We start from the raw sequence: 13,860 nt of genomic DNA, 5'->3' as shown, positions 1-13,860 counted from the left end.
TATTTCAATTTATACAGTTTTTCCATACAAATATTTGCAACAGTTTGAATTTCAAAAAACATACATAGACGATAAATATCATGCTATTAAAGTATTAAATTTGTACAAAAATACTTTACAGTTTAATACTTATTTGTTACAAATAAAAATACATATTTAAGTGACTCATGGACATTATTTTTTACATGATTCAGCATTGAATGTCATTGGCAGTGCTGAAATATAAACTGGATGTACTTGTGTGTGCAGGGCAGGTGACCTTGTTCATTTATGGGAAACAGCAATAAGGATACAGTTAGACAGTTTAAATTGACCAGAAAACTCTGTGATTGCTTAGATATGGAGACTCTACAAATGTACAAATCCAGTATCTTTATATTCACCAATAACAATAATTACCATAACACCTTGAATACTGGAAGAAACCAAAGCAGCTGCTGGTGAGCTTATAATGCAACTGGCAGTATTTTATTGCTTTGGGGTGGGGGTCAGAGAGATTTCGTGTAATGTGTTTGTAAAATATATTTACAATTTTAAGTTCTAAAAACATGTTGCACAGGGTATGTTTATCATAAAGAAGGCTGAAAACAAAGCTTATTTAAATGGACTTTAGTCCCCTCAAGAAATTGTTTGACTTTATAAAGAGAGCTCATATTTAACACTACAAGTTCAGAGTTTTATGGAGCGTTAGGGAGCTTTCATATCAGTTTTGCATGTAATTAAGAAAAAACCCTTCAAAACCTTTCTAATTTGTCTAAACTCATTTTAGTTTTACTCTTGTCACTAGTTCTTCTGATGTTTTATCCCACTGTCTTAAAAAGTCTCTGCTTAAAAACAACAGCAAAAAAAACCCTCACAGGGTGCAAGACATATCATTAAATATTTCATTGCATAGGGAATAACATATTTCTAATAAAAATTTACCACAGTGGGGGAGTAATGTTCACCACGTACAGCAGCTTCCTATGTGGATTTTGTTAAAAACGTCTAAACGGTGCCTCTGTCTGAAGGCAGTTCATGCCAGGGACCTCATGTCCCCCCCACTTCCAGCCAATTTACAAGAAATCCTGGGGCAACCCCGTGCCCTTCTTGTTTTGCCATCAGACAGTCCCTGGCCATCAAAAAATGCTTTTAAAAACAGTGTAACCTGGACATGCTGCTAGGAGAGGTTTACGCTGTGCTTTCCCCTCAAACCACAGCCGCTGTTGGAGGGCAAGGAACATTTACACCATGTTTAAACATCTCCCCGTTTTTGGGGATGAGGGGGCCTTTATGCTTTTTGCTCCTCGTTGCTAACAGTAGACTGTTTATAATAAAACAACTATGAGTTAAAAGTCTTTCAAAAGTGACCATGAATGGATACAAGCCTTGAGACGGACAGACGGATCCTCCTGTGCTTTAGTGCCGCGCGGCGTCCGCGCGCGAGCCTCAGGAAAGCCTTGAGGGGGTTTAGCACCGTAATGGCCGCGTTGCCGAGCGTCCCAGCGCGGGGGCCGGCTGCTATAAGGTGTTGGTCGGATCCCGCGTGGGCTCTGCGCCGCCCGCGAGGCCGCTCGGGTGAAGGAGGGCGCCCCCCTGCCCGCCCCACTCGCCGCCTGTCGAGGAGGAGGAGGGCGGCTCCTCGGCGCTGCCCTGCCGCGATGCCAGCGGGTTCCTGCTGATCACCAGCTCCAGCTTGTTGCCGGACTCGGCAATGAGCGGCACGACGAGGCAGCAGTCAAAGTCTCTGGTACGGACGTGGTTTACCTGGAAGACGGGAAGACTCCTTTTTGTTACCGCTTCAGGAGAGCAAAATGAGATGGCCCAAACCGACGGACCAGGACCATCATCTGCAGTAGGATGGAGAGCAGGCAGCACAGTGCCCAGTCTGAAGACCATGGTTAGTTTTCTCTGAGGGGCACCTGGTTGCATGGGGGTGGCTGCTGTCGCCCGTCACAGTGTCTGCTCCATAAGTGACTTCTAACAGCACGTTTTTCCTCACTATCACAATGCTCATTAATTTAAATACATCAGCTCATACACAAAACTTCAGAAGGTTTTTGGTGCTTTTATGGGGCTGGCTGGCAGAAAAAAAAAAGATTTTCCCGCCTCAGTGTAGCACTGGTAAGTGTGGGGTTTAGCGGCTACACTGATTAGAAGCAGGGCGATGCCATGGGAAAGCCTAACGTTCTAGAGAGCATCTGCATCCTTTGCTGTTTGAAATAATTTTCCTTCTTCCCTTGCCGCCCCCATATACACCCTTTCCTAGTGGAGACACCCGCACGGTGCTGATATTACAAACACAATGCGTGAGGAGTGGTGACCGATGTGCCTGCGGAGGGAGCGCCTGCCCTCCCCGTCCTGCTGCGCCCCGCTCGCGCTGCCAACGCTACCTGCAGGAGTCTGTCGTACGGCTTTAAGCCGCCCAGGTCCCCAGGCCCGGCCGGTCGAATGTTTTTAACGTACACTCCCTTTTCCAGCAAACCGTCTGAGACGCTGAACCCAAAATCCTCTCCATCGGAGTCCTTGTACAAAGTTACCTGTGAAGGAAATGCGACATGATAAGGGAGAAGAAGAGAAAAAAAAAAAAATCTTGTGCACACGTCTGCATTGCTGCATGCACGAGGCAGCCTTTCTTTGTAGGTTCATTTCCCCATAGCATCATCACTTACCTGCTAGTTTTGATATTCCTAGTCTCACCTGAGGCCCCTGCCCCCTACATCTTCACTTAATATGTTCAGAACCTCCTTAGCATTCAGGAATAAGCTGTGACTCTTCACTTCTGCTGGCCAATTGGATTTTTTTTTTTTTTTTGGCTTGCTTCTTCTCTATCTGCCAGGGTATCTGTGCATGGGGATTAGGCTGGTCTGTTCTGCTTAACTAAGTGCCTTTAATGTCAGTTTTTTTTTTTTGCAGGAGAGGGGGAATATCTGCATAGATATTGTGACTCACCCGGGTTTGGACTGTCGAAACATAATTAATAACATCAAACCTAGCCCAAGTCACTACAATAAAGGCTGTAAATGTTGGCTTAACTTTCAAGGAATGGTGGGCAGCGGAGCCAGCACCTCTGCAAGGGCAAGGACAAGAGCGGGCTCGGAAAGATGGAAATCCTGAGCAAAAGCAGCTCCGTGACACTGGCACAACTCTGGTCTAGCAACTATATATCAAAAGTGGGGCATTCAAAAGCACAAAATCGCCATAACACTATTTTAGGTGAAGGTTTTTGAGGTAGTCAGAGCATGAGGTCTTTATAGGTTGTGTTGGAGTTCAGCTATTTCATAGAGGAGGCTTCAGAAACTGGTAGGTACTTGATATGCTTAGGTTTAGGTTTGAAATGATAGGTTTAGGTGTGTTTTTTCTTTTTTTCTTGCTCCTCTCTCACAGTTGAAATACAGTGTTTACTGCTACCATTTATTTCACGCTGGATTCAAAACACTAGCTTGCCTGATGAAACTACCCCATCAAGAGTGCTCTGTAATTATAATGGCTTGGCATTGCCATTGGTAGCTCCCAGTAAATTTAAGGAGAGGATCCTCAACTTGCTTGTGGCACGAAGATTCAGTGATAATCTCACTGATGAAGAATTAATAAAATTTTCAGTGTACTAGGAGGCAATGTCCGTATGCCTCCCCTAAGAAGCTTGATGTCCCAAGTATGAATGCTCTGACTTTTTGTAGGCATGGTTAAACTTTATGTCAAACATTTGCTTTTTATTTCAGATGCCTCCTTCATATTAAGCATGATGGTAACATCATCATGAGAGAGAGTTTTTCTCTCAAGGATGTTTGAAGCTGCTATGAGACTGCTGCAAGACTAACCTTCAAATGAGACTACAAACTAAAAGAAAAAAAATAAAAAGGTGATTTTTTTTGACATATTCCTATGTATTTTATGACCAAAATGAGAAATAATTAGCAATCAGCTGAGACACAAACTCTGTTTAAATGAGGTTATAACTTCTTCCACACTGACACAAAAAATAGAAGTTTCCTCACGCCAGCTGCTTCTTAAAGAAGCCTTAGTGAAAGTAATTGTAAAAACGTGATTCCATGCTTAAGAGGAGAGGAGACTTCTTAACATATATGCTCTTCTAGCACAGGCAGTACAGTGTTTGAAGGAACTTCCCTTTCCTTCCCATTCTTTTTCCTTCCTCCTTCCCCTTCTGGCAGACACGGGCGCTAATGGAGCTGAATCCATCCAGATGGTATCCTTGCCCAAAGGCAGGATTGGCTGCATCTAATGCATTAGCAAGAGCTGTTTATTCTGTCTTATTTTTTGAAATCTCCAGTACTGGATACTCCACAGTCTATCAAAGTAATCCCTACCAGTGTTTCCCTTCCTTCCTATAGATCATAAGAGATTAAAAAAATACGTTTCCCTGCAGGGCTATCTTCATTTGACTTCTGGTTTATTTAAGAAGTGCTTGAAAATTAAACTGATATTCATTAATTCAGGAAATGACACTGTGATTTAATATTGCTGCATTTTTGACAGCTGTTACTTTTTTAGATGGGAGTTATCTGCTGAGAACTTTTGCTTATATAGATCTGGTTATAACTTTGGGGCTATCTCTTTTTATGGCAGTAAATACTCGTAAAAGGGGATCTCAGAGAAAAAAACTTGCTATGAGAAAAACTCGGATTTTTACTGAATAGTGAGTATGGGCAAAGCCTGTTCACACAAATTTCTTACATTCCCTTGCTGCTAACACAGCCTAGCTGAAAGATATGAGACTGAAGGTAATTCATGTTAACATCTAAATCATTTTTTGTTGCTATTGTATTCCAGATCATAACTGTTTGGAAATTTCAATCACAATACTAGATTGTAGAGGATTTCTCAGACTCTTAAATTTGCATCGGGGACTAAGGGAAAAAAAAGCTGTAATGAAAATTTAATTCATATTTCATAAGCAGTTAAATATTCACAAATTTTAAATGGAAGCTTACAAGTTTTGAGTCCACTTCTATGGCTTCTGCTGTCTCACATATATGATAAAATATTTAATTTAAATTCATACATCATGCACAGATCAGATGTTCAGGTATTTTAACCAACCATAATTTTAGGTTAATGACTACTTGCAATAAAAACTTTGAAAAATTGTCTAATTCCTAGTGCTTTTCTTCTTGCTCTCAGAGGAACGCTTTCTATATAAAACTTTTAAAAAAGGTCCTCTATGAGTTTTAGATAAAATATTAATCCATATGTTTACCCTGGTAGATCAAGTCAATTAAAGGCATTAATTAAATTTGGGTAGTGATATAGCAATATGCATTCCAGCTAAATTAAATGTTACTTATTAAGCTATCTAGAAACAAATTTTTAAATCATTATACGACACTGCTAGGCTATCAATTCTACTTTCCTCTGGACAAAAAGGGTTGAAGTAAATATTTGATGAAAGTAATGCATTAAAGAACAAAATAGCAGTGCAGAATACAGATTAAGTCACTGCAAAGCACAAGCATTGAGCAAAGTAACGCCCAGGGCTGTGCTACCTTTCTGAGAGGAGCCTGTCTGAGAACGACAGACTACTCAGGTGCTCAGACTGAATTGTAGTTATGGCCTCAGCAGTTTTCTCCCATCTCATTCTTTGTGCATCTCATTTCTTGTATGTTTGGACCAGTTATGAATGCATTTCTTTTGCAAATGTGTGGCTCTTTCTTCACTAGATTCATATATCCTTTCTCTCTTATACTCAGGCTGCGAGAAGCTAGTGAAACATCTCCTCCTCTTGACCCATCTTGCTGTAAGCAGACTCATCCCATTGCCCAGTAAATATACCCGTGTCCAGTCCTGCCTTAGAACCTGGGAACACGGGGCTGTTTAAAGGCAAGGACATACCTAGATGCCTTGCTCAGGCAAGTCACAAAGAAGCTGTGTGCTAGCTGGCATTACCGCACGTTCTTATACTACCACAGTTTTCCAAAACAGTTTTTATTACATGACCTCAGCTGACTAAGGCATCAGCCCACAGAAGCATTTGCTGGCAAGACCTGCTATGAAGAACAATTCAATCCAAGCTTTTCTCTGACGATGAGGTGCAGTCAGACCTGCACTGCAGCTTGCTTGGGAAAACTATGACTGGATAAGCTGTGCATGAGAAACAATCTAACAGCAAAAATTAAGGGGGGGAGAGAAAATAACAGATATGTCACTGCACAAGAAGCTGTACAAAACCCAAGATAAATGAGAATTCACCAAGATGAGCAGGAATCAAACCAGCACAAGAGGTTTGAGTTAAGGCCTTCATCCCGCGTGTGTCATTACAGAGGCACAGCACACTGTGCTGGGTCTCACTGTAAGATTCAGTCACTGGTCTTCTGTTTTTATTAAAGGACTGTAAGAATTTGGAAAATATCGTGCAAGTTCAACTTTTAGATCTTTAGAGAAGAAAAAGACTCTTGATGAGAAATCAGTACAAGGAAACTCAATATCACTTCAGCAGACAGCAGGAATGTGGGTGTGTTGTCTGAATAAATAGTGAAAACATTGAAAACAGAAGGTCATGGCAATCATAAAATGGGAACCAAAGAGAGAGAACGCTCAAGGACAGGGCATTTTTTACTACCCAGGACTCTAAGAACTAGCAACAAAAACAGAATGATGGAAAAGATAGGATAGGATAGATTAATAAAAAAGATCTTATTCTTCCTTTCCAGTAAAGATTTTAACAACCATTCTAAAAGACAGATTTTATATTCCACAGGAGAAAAGGGTGCCTTTGCTGAATGTGAGTGCAACCCTTTGGTATAACAACATCACTGGACTGAAGACTTAAACCTGTGCTCTTTACGTCTTGAAATACTTCATCAATAACGTCCTTTTGGTGTTCAGCCACCTTAATATCATCAGGTGATTCCAACAGAGCCTTAAGTAATGAGAAGTTGTACAGACTGGAAATTATTTATCCTACTTACAGCAAAGGAGTTAGAAGTAATCGCTAATCTGAAATAACATTCTATATTATGTACATACAAGTACCATGTATTTGATTTGAAATGAGTGTTAATTTGAGAAAAGACCAGTGGGAGCTACAAACCCTCCTGAGTAATTTTCTAAAGAAATGTATTTTCTCGAAATTAAACTTTGCTTTCTTAATAAACACATTTGGTAGAGATAAATTATTGCGATTGTCAGTTCAAATTACCAGTGGATCCTCTTTGCAAAAGAGCCGTCCCTTCTGAGCGTTTCTTATAAAAGCAAACAGTGGATGAGCTATATCTTATTCAGTTTGTTTTCCCCACAAGAATATATCATTAATGTGTTTGTACGAACTAATACGCACGGCACCAAAATCACATCTGTAGAGTCATTATAAAAAGTACTTACTGTACCGCCATATAATTAGATTCCCCATGCTGCATATATTATTTCAATATTGTCAGAAGAAAAATGACAGACCTTGTGTAACTCCACAGGAGTTGGTGACATGATTTCTTTCATTTCTTGCTTTATTTTTTTCAGAACCATGGACTTTCTCCCCACATCTGAAGGCAATGTGTTGCTACGGGTAGCTTGGCTGTAATGTGGCCTTACAGTACTTCTTTCCTGGAAGCTGGCTTGTCTTCCCAGCTGGCTGCGGGGCTGTGGGTTTTCATGATTCAAACTCATGGTACTTCCTGACATAATTGTCGCCTAGAGCATTAATGAACAGGTTATTTTTTTCACACAGAATATAGGTTAGGTAAACGGTTAATATACAGCAGTAAGAAAAACTTCTCTATTCTCTATCCAAACAGTCACTCAGGGCACAGCAAAAGGCAAAACGATAGATGGTCAATCTGCTTGCAAATCACTATAAAATAAAGGACCACAACAAAACACAGCAATGAAACCCCATGGGCAAGAGTTTCCAAATGGTATTTTCAGCTAAAATACTGAGCACTAAAGCATCTCTGCTTGGTAAGCTAGTCCCCTGGCAGACTGAAGAGAGTACAGTGTAACTGTGTATTTTTTAGAATATTTTGTGTGTAAATATAGTGACATCTGAGTCACTGGCATATTTGCATTTGTTGGAATTGGACCTATATGAAGGGATTGATAACACAAAGTGAATGTGCAAGGCTAAAAAAAAAACGTGAGTTGGCCGGATGTGAAGGCAAGTCTAGGATCAGCCCTGGCACAGGCAGTGGCTGGAGACCTTCAGAGGTGCGGAGGAGACTCCATGCAGACGATTACGCTGCCTGAAAAGGGACCTTGCACCTGCCCTAGCTAGTCCTGACAATATCCAGGGACACAAACCCGCTAGTTTTGGTCTCACTAAGAACAAACCTTTTCAGTTACATGAGAGAAGCCATGGAGAGTAAAAGCTTGAAAGACCACGACGAGTCATTTCATCCCCTGGGTGGAATGGGCACACACAAGAAGTAGCAGCCCGCAGGCCTGAGACGCCTGCGCGGCCAAGAGATTTGACCCTGGGAAATGCATCTGTACAATCACGCTATGGAGGGACATGGGGCAAGGGAATTTCCTATTTATTCTCCTTGGAATCAATGGGCAAGTCAAGAGGTTTTGAACTCTTGACCAGCACAGGCAAAGGCAATCTGCTTAAAAATGAGACAGGGGAAAAAAAGAGAAAAATGGGCAAAGAGGTATTTGCTTCTGACTTGGGCAACCATGTATGGCTAAGTCCTCCAGCTCCAGCACTACCTTCACCATGAGATAAAATATTGCAGCTCTAACAGTTTTTCTTGGGCTCAGGAACAACATGTAGCACTGCCTGATGGAGCAGGAGCAGCAAGAGGACTTGGCAAACAATAGTTTTCTCTGATATTTGGCCGAAAACCTTGAAATAAGAGTGAGAAATGGTCCTCACCTATGCAATAGTACTGCGTAAAACAGAGGCATTGCCACCCTGAATGAGAGTCTTGCTTTCCCCTCGGAGTTGTGGTTCATGCTATAAGAGGATGCTATAAATGACGTAACACCTACAATTCTGAATTTTACTTGTACAAAGATCTGAGGAAAATTCAACATGTTGGAAAGACTGAATTCTGGTCACGCTGAATTATCTATTTCCATATCCTTTTATTGTGCTCTGAATAATGAAAACTGCGAGAGAAGCCTGCAGTACTTTGCCATATATAACTAGAGAATAAAGCCAGTAAAACATCAATTTCTTCTCCTACATTTCTCTGGTTTGCAGTAACAAATACACAAGAATCACATCTTGCTACTCATACATGCAAACAGAAGCCATAAATCAGAGGATGTACAATTAATTTGAACGGAAAAACTTTCACCCAGTTATGCCATTCACATTCCTCCTGGCTGCTAAAGGACTTTATATAACATAAAAATGAAAATGAGATTCTGCCAGTTTTGCAGCTCCAAGGAATTTAAAAGAACATAAAAGAAAATATTTTTAGGACCTTCCATTTCACAGCTTTAAGTGTCAGTATAGTCTTAATTGTTATGATTAAAGAACTTAGAAAAAACGTGATTAGAAGAAGGAAAGACTCGTAGTCACTCTTTCTCCGTTCCCCCCACCACGACCTAACATGAAGCATGGTTAAATCTGCAATTAACTTCAGGATCAAATGTGAAAATTTGTTGCACAGGGAAGAAATGGCTCTACAATTAACATTTTTCACATTGGCATCTTCTTTTTTTTTTTTTTTTGGCCAAGCGGTAAGATTATGGTTAAGCCTTTTGAAAAGAAGATTTTCTTTTATGTTCACCTTAATTAAATTAAGTTTCTGTTTAGGAGACAACCTCTAACATGCTACGGGAAGCTGCGTAAAGCGGCTGTAAGAGAATGAAATGCACCGCTGCACTTAAAACGCTCTGCGCCATTTGCTGCCTGTGCAGGCAGCCTCAGCGGTGTGCACAGCAGAAGCTGCAAGTCAGAAGCTTGGGGGTTTATGTAAGTTCAGCTACATGGTACAAAAGAAAATAGCTCTGGTTAGGGGCAGGGGAGGCAGCTGCACAAGCGAAAATACAAACGTAAAGGGTAGGTACCAAGAGAGTCATGTTTCTCAAACACAGACGCCTGTCAGCCTTGTCCTGTGGAGAGGGGTTAAAGCTTTTAAATGAATTGGTGTGATTAGTGCAGATTAAAATTAAAAAAAAAAAAGGAGAAAATAAAATGAATGTAAAACAAACTAAAACCATTGTATTTCTCTATAATTGGAAAGAAAGGTTAAGATTGTTCTACCTCTAGTTCCCTCAGAATTCCTGACTGGCCACAGGTCTCTAAATCCTCCAGAGCCTGAGACCAGAAATTTTCCTCCTGGTCAGCCTCGGTGTTATCATGGGTACCTGCAAAGCTGGATTTACAATGAGAGGTTAAAAGAGAGATGGATTTTTTTTTTTTTTTGCCATGAACGATAAAATTTATACACGTGCCTGGGCAGAGATTGCAATTGGAAAGAGAGCAGCTTGCCGGAGAGCTGCTGGCCGGGAAGGCTGGAGGGAAATGTGGAGTGGGACTCTGAGCCCTGTCTTATTCCATAGGGAGATAAATGGATTCCAAGAACAATTTAATATACTTTTCTTACTGGGTTAAAAGCAGGGCATCTCTGTACAAATTAATGATCCCAGCAGTAGCAGTGCACAGAGCTGCTCAGTGCAATGAAATATTTGCAATTACACCTTTCAACCTCACGGATTTCTCCCACAGAACAGGCAAAGAGCACCCACTTTTGCAAACAGCATCTTGCAAATTTGTCTGCTTCAAAGAAGCATCCTGGTACTTTTAGCTCATTCCTTCAGTCTAAGCTGTATTTATCATGATCAATTTAACTCCATCTCACAGCCATCGTATAAACTGTTCCAGGCACTTTATGCACAAATATCGAGGAACTTTTGGGGACACATGCAGACTTAGGTCCCTGATATTTCATAAAAGCCTCGAAGCCTTATTATTAGCACTTTGAACAAAGCACTAGTGACAGTGAGGCTTAGGCAAGATGCCCAGTAAGAGAAATGTGATAAAAAATGCCAATTATGGGCTGCAGAGAGACAACACAACATGATACCATCACAGTGTACGTGTAGGGAGGAACAGGATTTTTTTGCTATCTTAGCAAGGGGAAGCAGCTCAGTGATGGTTCCCACAAGCATCAGAGCTGCTGCAGGGGAAGACGCTGATCAAAAAGGCAAAGGGGAAGGACGAGGCAAGGAAAGTAGGAGGATTTACCCTTTCAGGCAAGCTGGTACTTCAGAGCAGCTGCCCCCAGACTGCAGCTAGCTACGCCTAACAGCATGTAAATAGAGCAAACACCATTGGGGAGGCATCCGAGGCCTTGTTCGACAAAATATTGCTGAGAATAGCAGGAATGTAACACTGCTAACAAAATAGCTTCTAAACAGGGGAATTGCCCAGCACAACAGAGGGCATCTCACGCACAAACTCTGCCTCAGAGATGCTTTCCTAGAGCTATGGTCAGTCGGGCAGACAACCATCAGCCATTTCGACCTGTCTGCAACGATTCTCCATCTAGCACCACTTGTCTTTTAAGATGCCGCAGCAGATACAGCCATGGTGAGAATATCTACGCAGATCACAGGTGCAATTCCTCACAGGCAAGATAAGAAAGCATTTAAAACAGGATTTTAGAAAGATCCTTGGCTTCTGAAACTAGCTCTTTCAGTAAACCAAGGTAGTTACTCTAACAGCCAATATTGAATATCGACACATTTGTCTAATTCAATGCTTTTCTGTATGCTATATGCTAATATTAAAATATAATATAAAATGGGGCTTTCATTAATGAACAGGATTATTTGAGGCAATTCTCTGAGGCAGCAAGGGTTGGATTTGCTGGGATAAGTCCATTCCTCTTCTGACTCCTGTGAAACCTGAAAGCATGTGGACTGTAAGTCTCAACCTCTGCAGAGCTGAAGCAACTCCTCTTCCTGCCCTCACCTCTTCTTTCCCCTTTTCTCCAAATCATGTCTTTGTGTGTGTAAAATGTTTGGCTTTTCCATCTTCATTACAGCCACATTAATAAAACAATTTGTAGCTGAGGATCCATAATTTCGTTTCATGTGAAATATTCTGTTTGATCTGTAGCGAATATACTTGGCCATCAGAAATTTTCACAAAACCGCTAAGGGAGTTTTGGGCTGATTTAGAGTTATAAGGACCATGATTTCATTCTTATTGTATGAGAGAGGCTGAATCCACTTTTTTCACTAGGATACTATAGCATGCTCTAGGATTTGGGCTTTGGGGTTTGCAACTGGGCAGTCTTTCAACTTCAATGGAAAGGATGGCTCAAATCCCCTTAGCCAGATGAGTGTTGTTTGCTGTTGGTTATAAAACGGGACCTTCCACTATCATCTTATGCCACTATGAGAATATGGCCCTGAGGAAAGGAGCTTCTAGCTCCTGTTGAAATTATTAGGCGAATTTCCCTCCAATTCTTGAAGGAACCAAATACTTGGCAATTGAAATGTCCTTCAGCCTGTTAGTTATGTATTTTCTGTACCTTATTCCATTTTTCCCCCTTTCTCTCCTTCCCTCAGCCTGTCCCAGGAGGTGTTGCTCCTGTGCACTCTAGGTTTGCCTACCTGGAGGTATTCCACTCTTCCAGCTGTCCCCCACCTTTCCTTTGCCCGCCAGTGGCACTTTTCCACTGCTTGCCTTCTTTCTTCACGCTCCTGATGCTCTCTCCCCCTGATCTCTCTACAGAAGCTTGCTTTAAATGGTTTTCTTGAGTCTCTCCCAATGGCTCAGTCTCTTTCTGTTGCCACATATTCTTGGAGGCTGTGCTACACAAAATAAAGGTAAGAAAAATTACTTTTTAGTGCTAGAGAAGAAGACTGAGTGCTTAGCTGGAGGCAGAGAAGAGACAGTTCTGAGGAGATCCCTCTGACAGGTTGCAGGAACAGGCAAGCCCTTCTCAAATACACCAGCACTTGGTATAGCAGCACCATCAGTTGTGTAATCCATTTTACAGACAGATACTGTATTCAATTCAGCACCACTTTCATTTTTGTTGTGCATCTCAAGTGTGATCATATTGGGAAGCAGGAGAAAACCCTTTAATGGGCATTCTTTTTACCGAATTTTGCTTTAAATTGTGGTAGAGTACATGCATTTATTTTCAGAAAACTGTGTATTTTATCATTTAGCTTCCTGGTTCATTTCTAATGAACACTTTCAGCCTATATCTTATGCACCTCCAAAACAGTTAGTGTTTTGGAATCTATGGCTGCATCTTGTCTGAGAAGCTAAACACAGAGGTGAACAGTGGATGAAAATACTGCTGTAGAATTAAAGACATTAACTTACTAAGAACAGGAAGTATGAGGAAAACTATGATAAACTTCCTTTATTACCTACTGTGCACTTCAGCTTGTAAAAACTTTTGCTGTGCTGCTGGTCAGTAGAGAACAAAGGAGCAAGGTCAGGACTGAGCCCAGGTACTTGCCCAGTTCCCAGCTAACATCTATCCAGACTTTGCTGAAAAAAAAAACACTGGGCAATCTGCTGGATCACAGGATTTGTCATTCAGCTTCTGAAGAGCAGCACTCTCAGCTGACCCCATTGTGGTTTGCATTTCCAGACCAGTAGACCAGACTTTATGGATACACTTACCCAAAACATCAATACAGGAATGTGAAAGGTTTGCTTCAGTGTTAAACTTGAATTCATCACAGACTGGGATTTCAGGCTCATTGGGCCATTACACCAAGAAAACATGGTGTTAATGAAGCACAAACATGCCTGCATGGTCTGACGACAAGTACAAAAAGCATTGAAATCTTTTAAAATGTGATGTCTATCTTCCCTCATCTGAGGAAGAACTGTTCTTTGGCAGGAATTACCCAAGTCTCCACCACTGTTCTACTGATGGATGACCCTTAGAATAAGGATTTGGGGCTTTCACTATCCCCAGACTTCTCCCATCATGGAAGCTCCTA

The 13,860-nt window shown here is 41.3% G+C and overlaps 1 protein-coding gene across 1 annotated transcript in view; it reads right to left on the bottom strand.

Annotated features, from left to right (window-relative positions):
- Positions 1-1,500: 1,500 nt before the first annotated feature.
- GRIP1 (glutamate receptor interacting protein 1) overlaps positions 1,501-13,860 on the bottom strand; it is a 212,623-nt gene continuing 200,263 nt past the window's right edge. Inside the window, exons 20-25 of the mRNA XM_088522924.1 lie at positions 12,505-12,705; positions 10,145-10,256; positions 9,949-9,993; positions 7,390-7,623; positions 2,373-2,519; positions 1,501-1,746 (exon numbers count right to left, since the gene is read on the bottom strand). Coding sequence (XP_088379050.1) covers positions 1,501-1,746; positions 2,373-2,519; positions 7,390-7,623; positions 9,949-9,993; positions 10,145-10,256; positions 12,505-12,705 — 985 coding nt within the window. The remainder of the gene's footprint in view (positions 1,747-2,372; positions 2,520-7,389; positions 7,624-9,948; positions 9,994-10,144; positions 10,257-12,504; positions 12,706-13,860) is intronic.

Source organism: Tinamus guttatus, unplaced genomic scaffold, assembly GCF_059628265.1.
Source record: "Tinamus guttatus ecotype Peru unplaced genomic scaffold, ASM5962826v1 Tinamus_guttatus_pri_ptg000171l, whole genome shotgun sequence".
In the NCBI taxonomy this organism is placed as follows: Eukaryota; Metazoa; Chordata; class Aves; order Tinamiformes; family Tinamidae; genus Tinamus; species Tinamus guttatus.
Note: the sequence above shows the minus strand (reverse complement) of the source record. Positions and strands in the feature narration are given on the sequence as shown.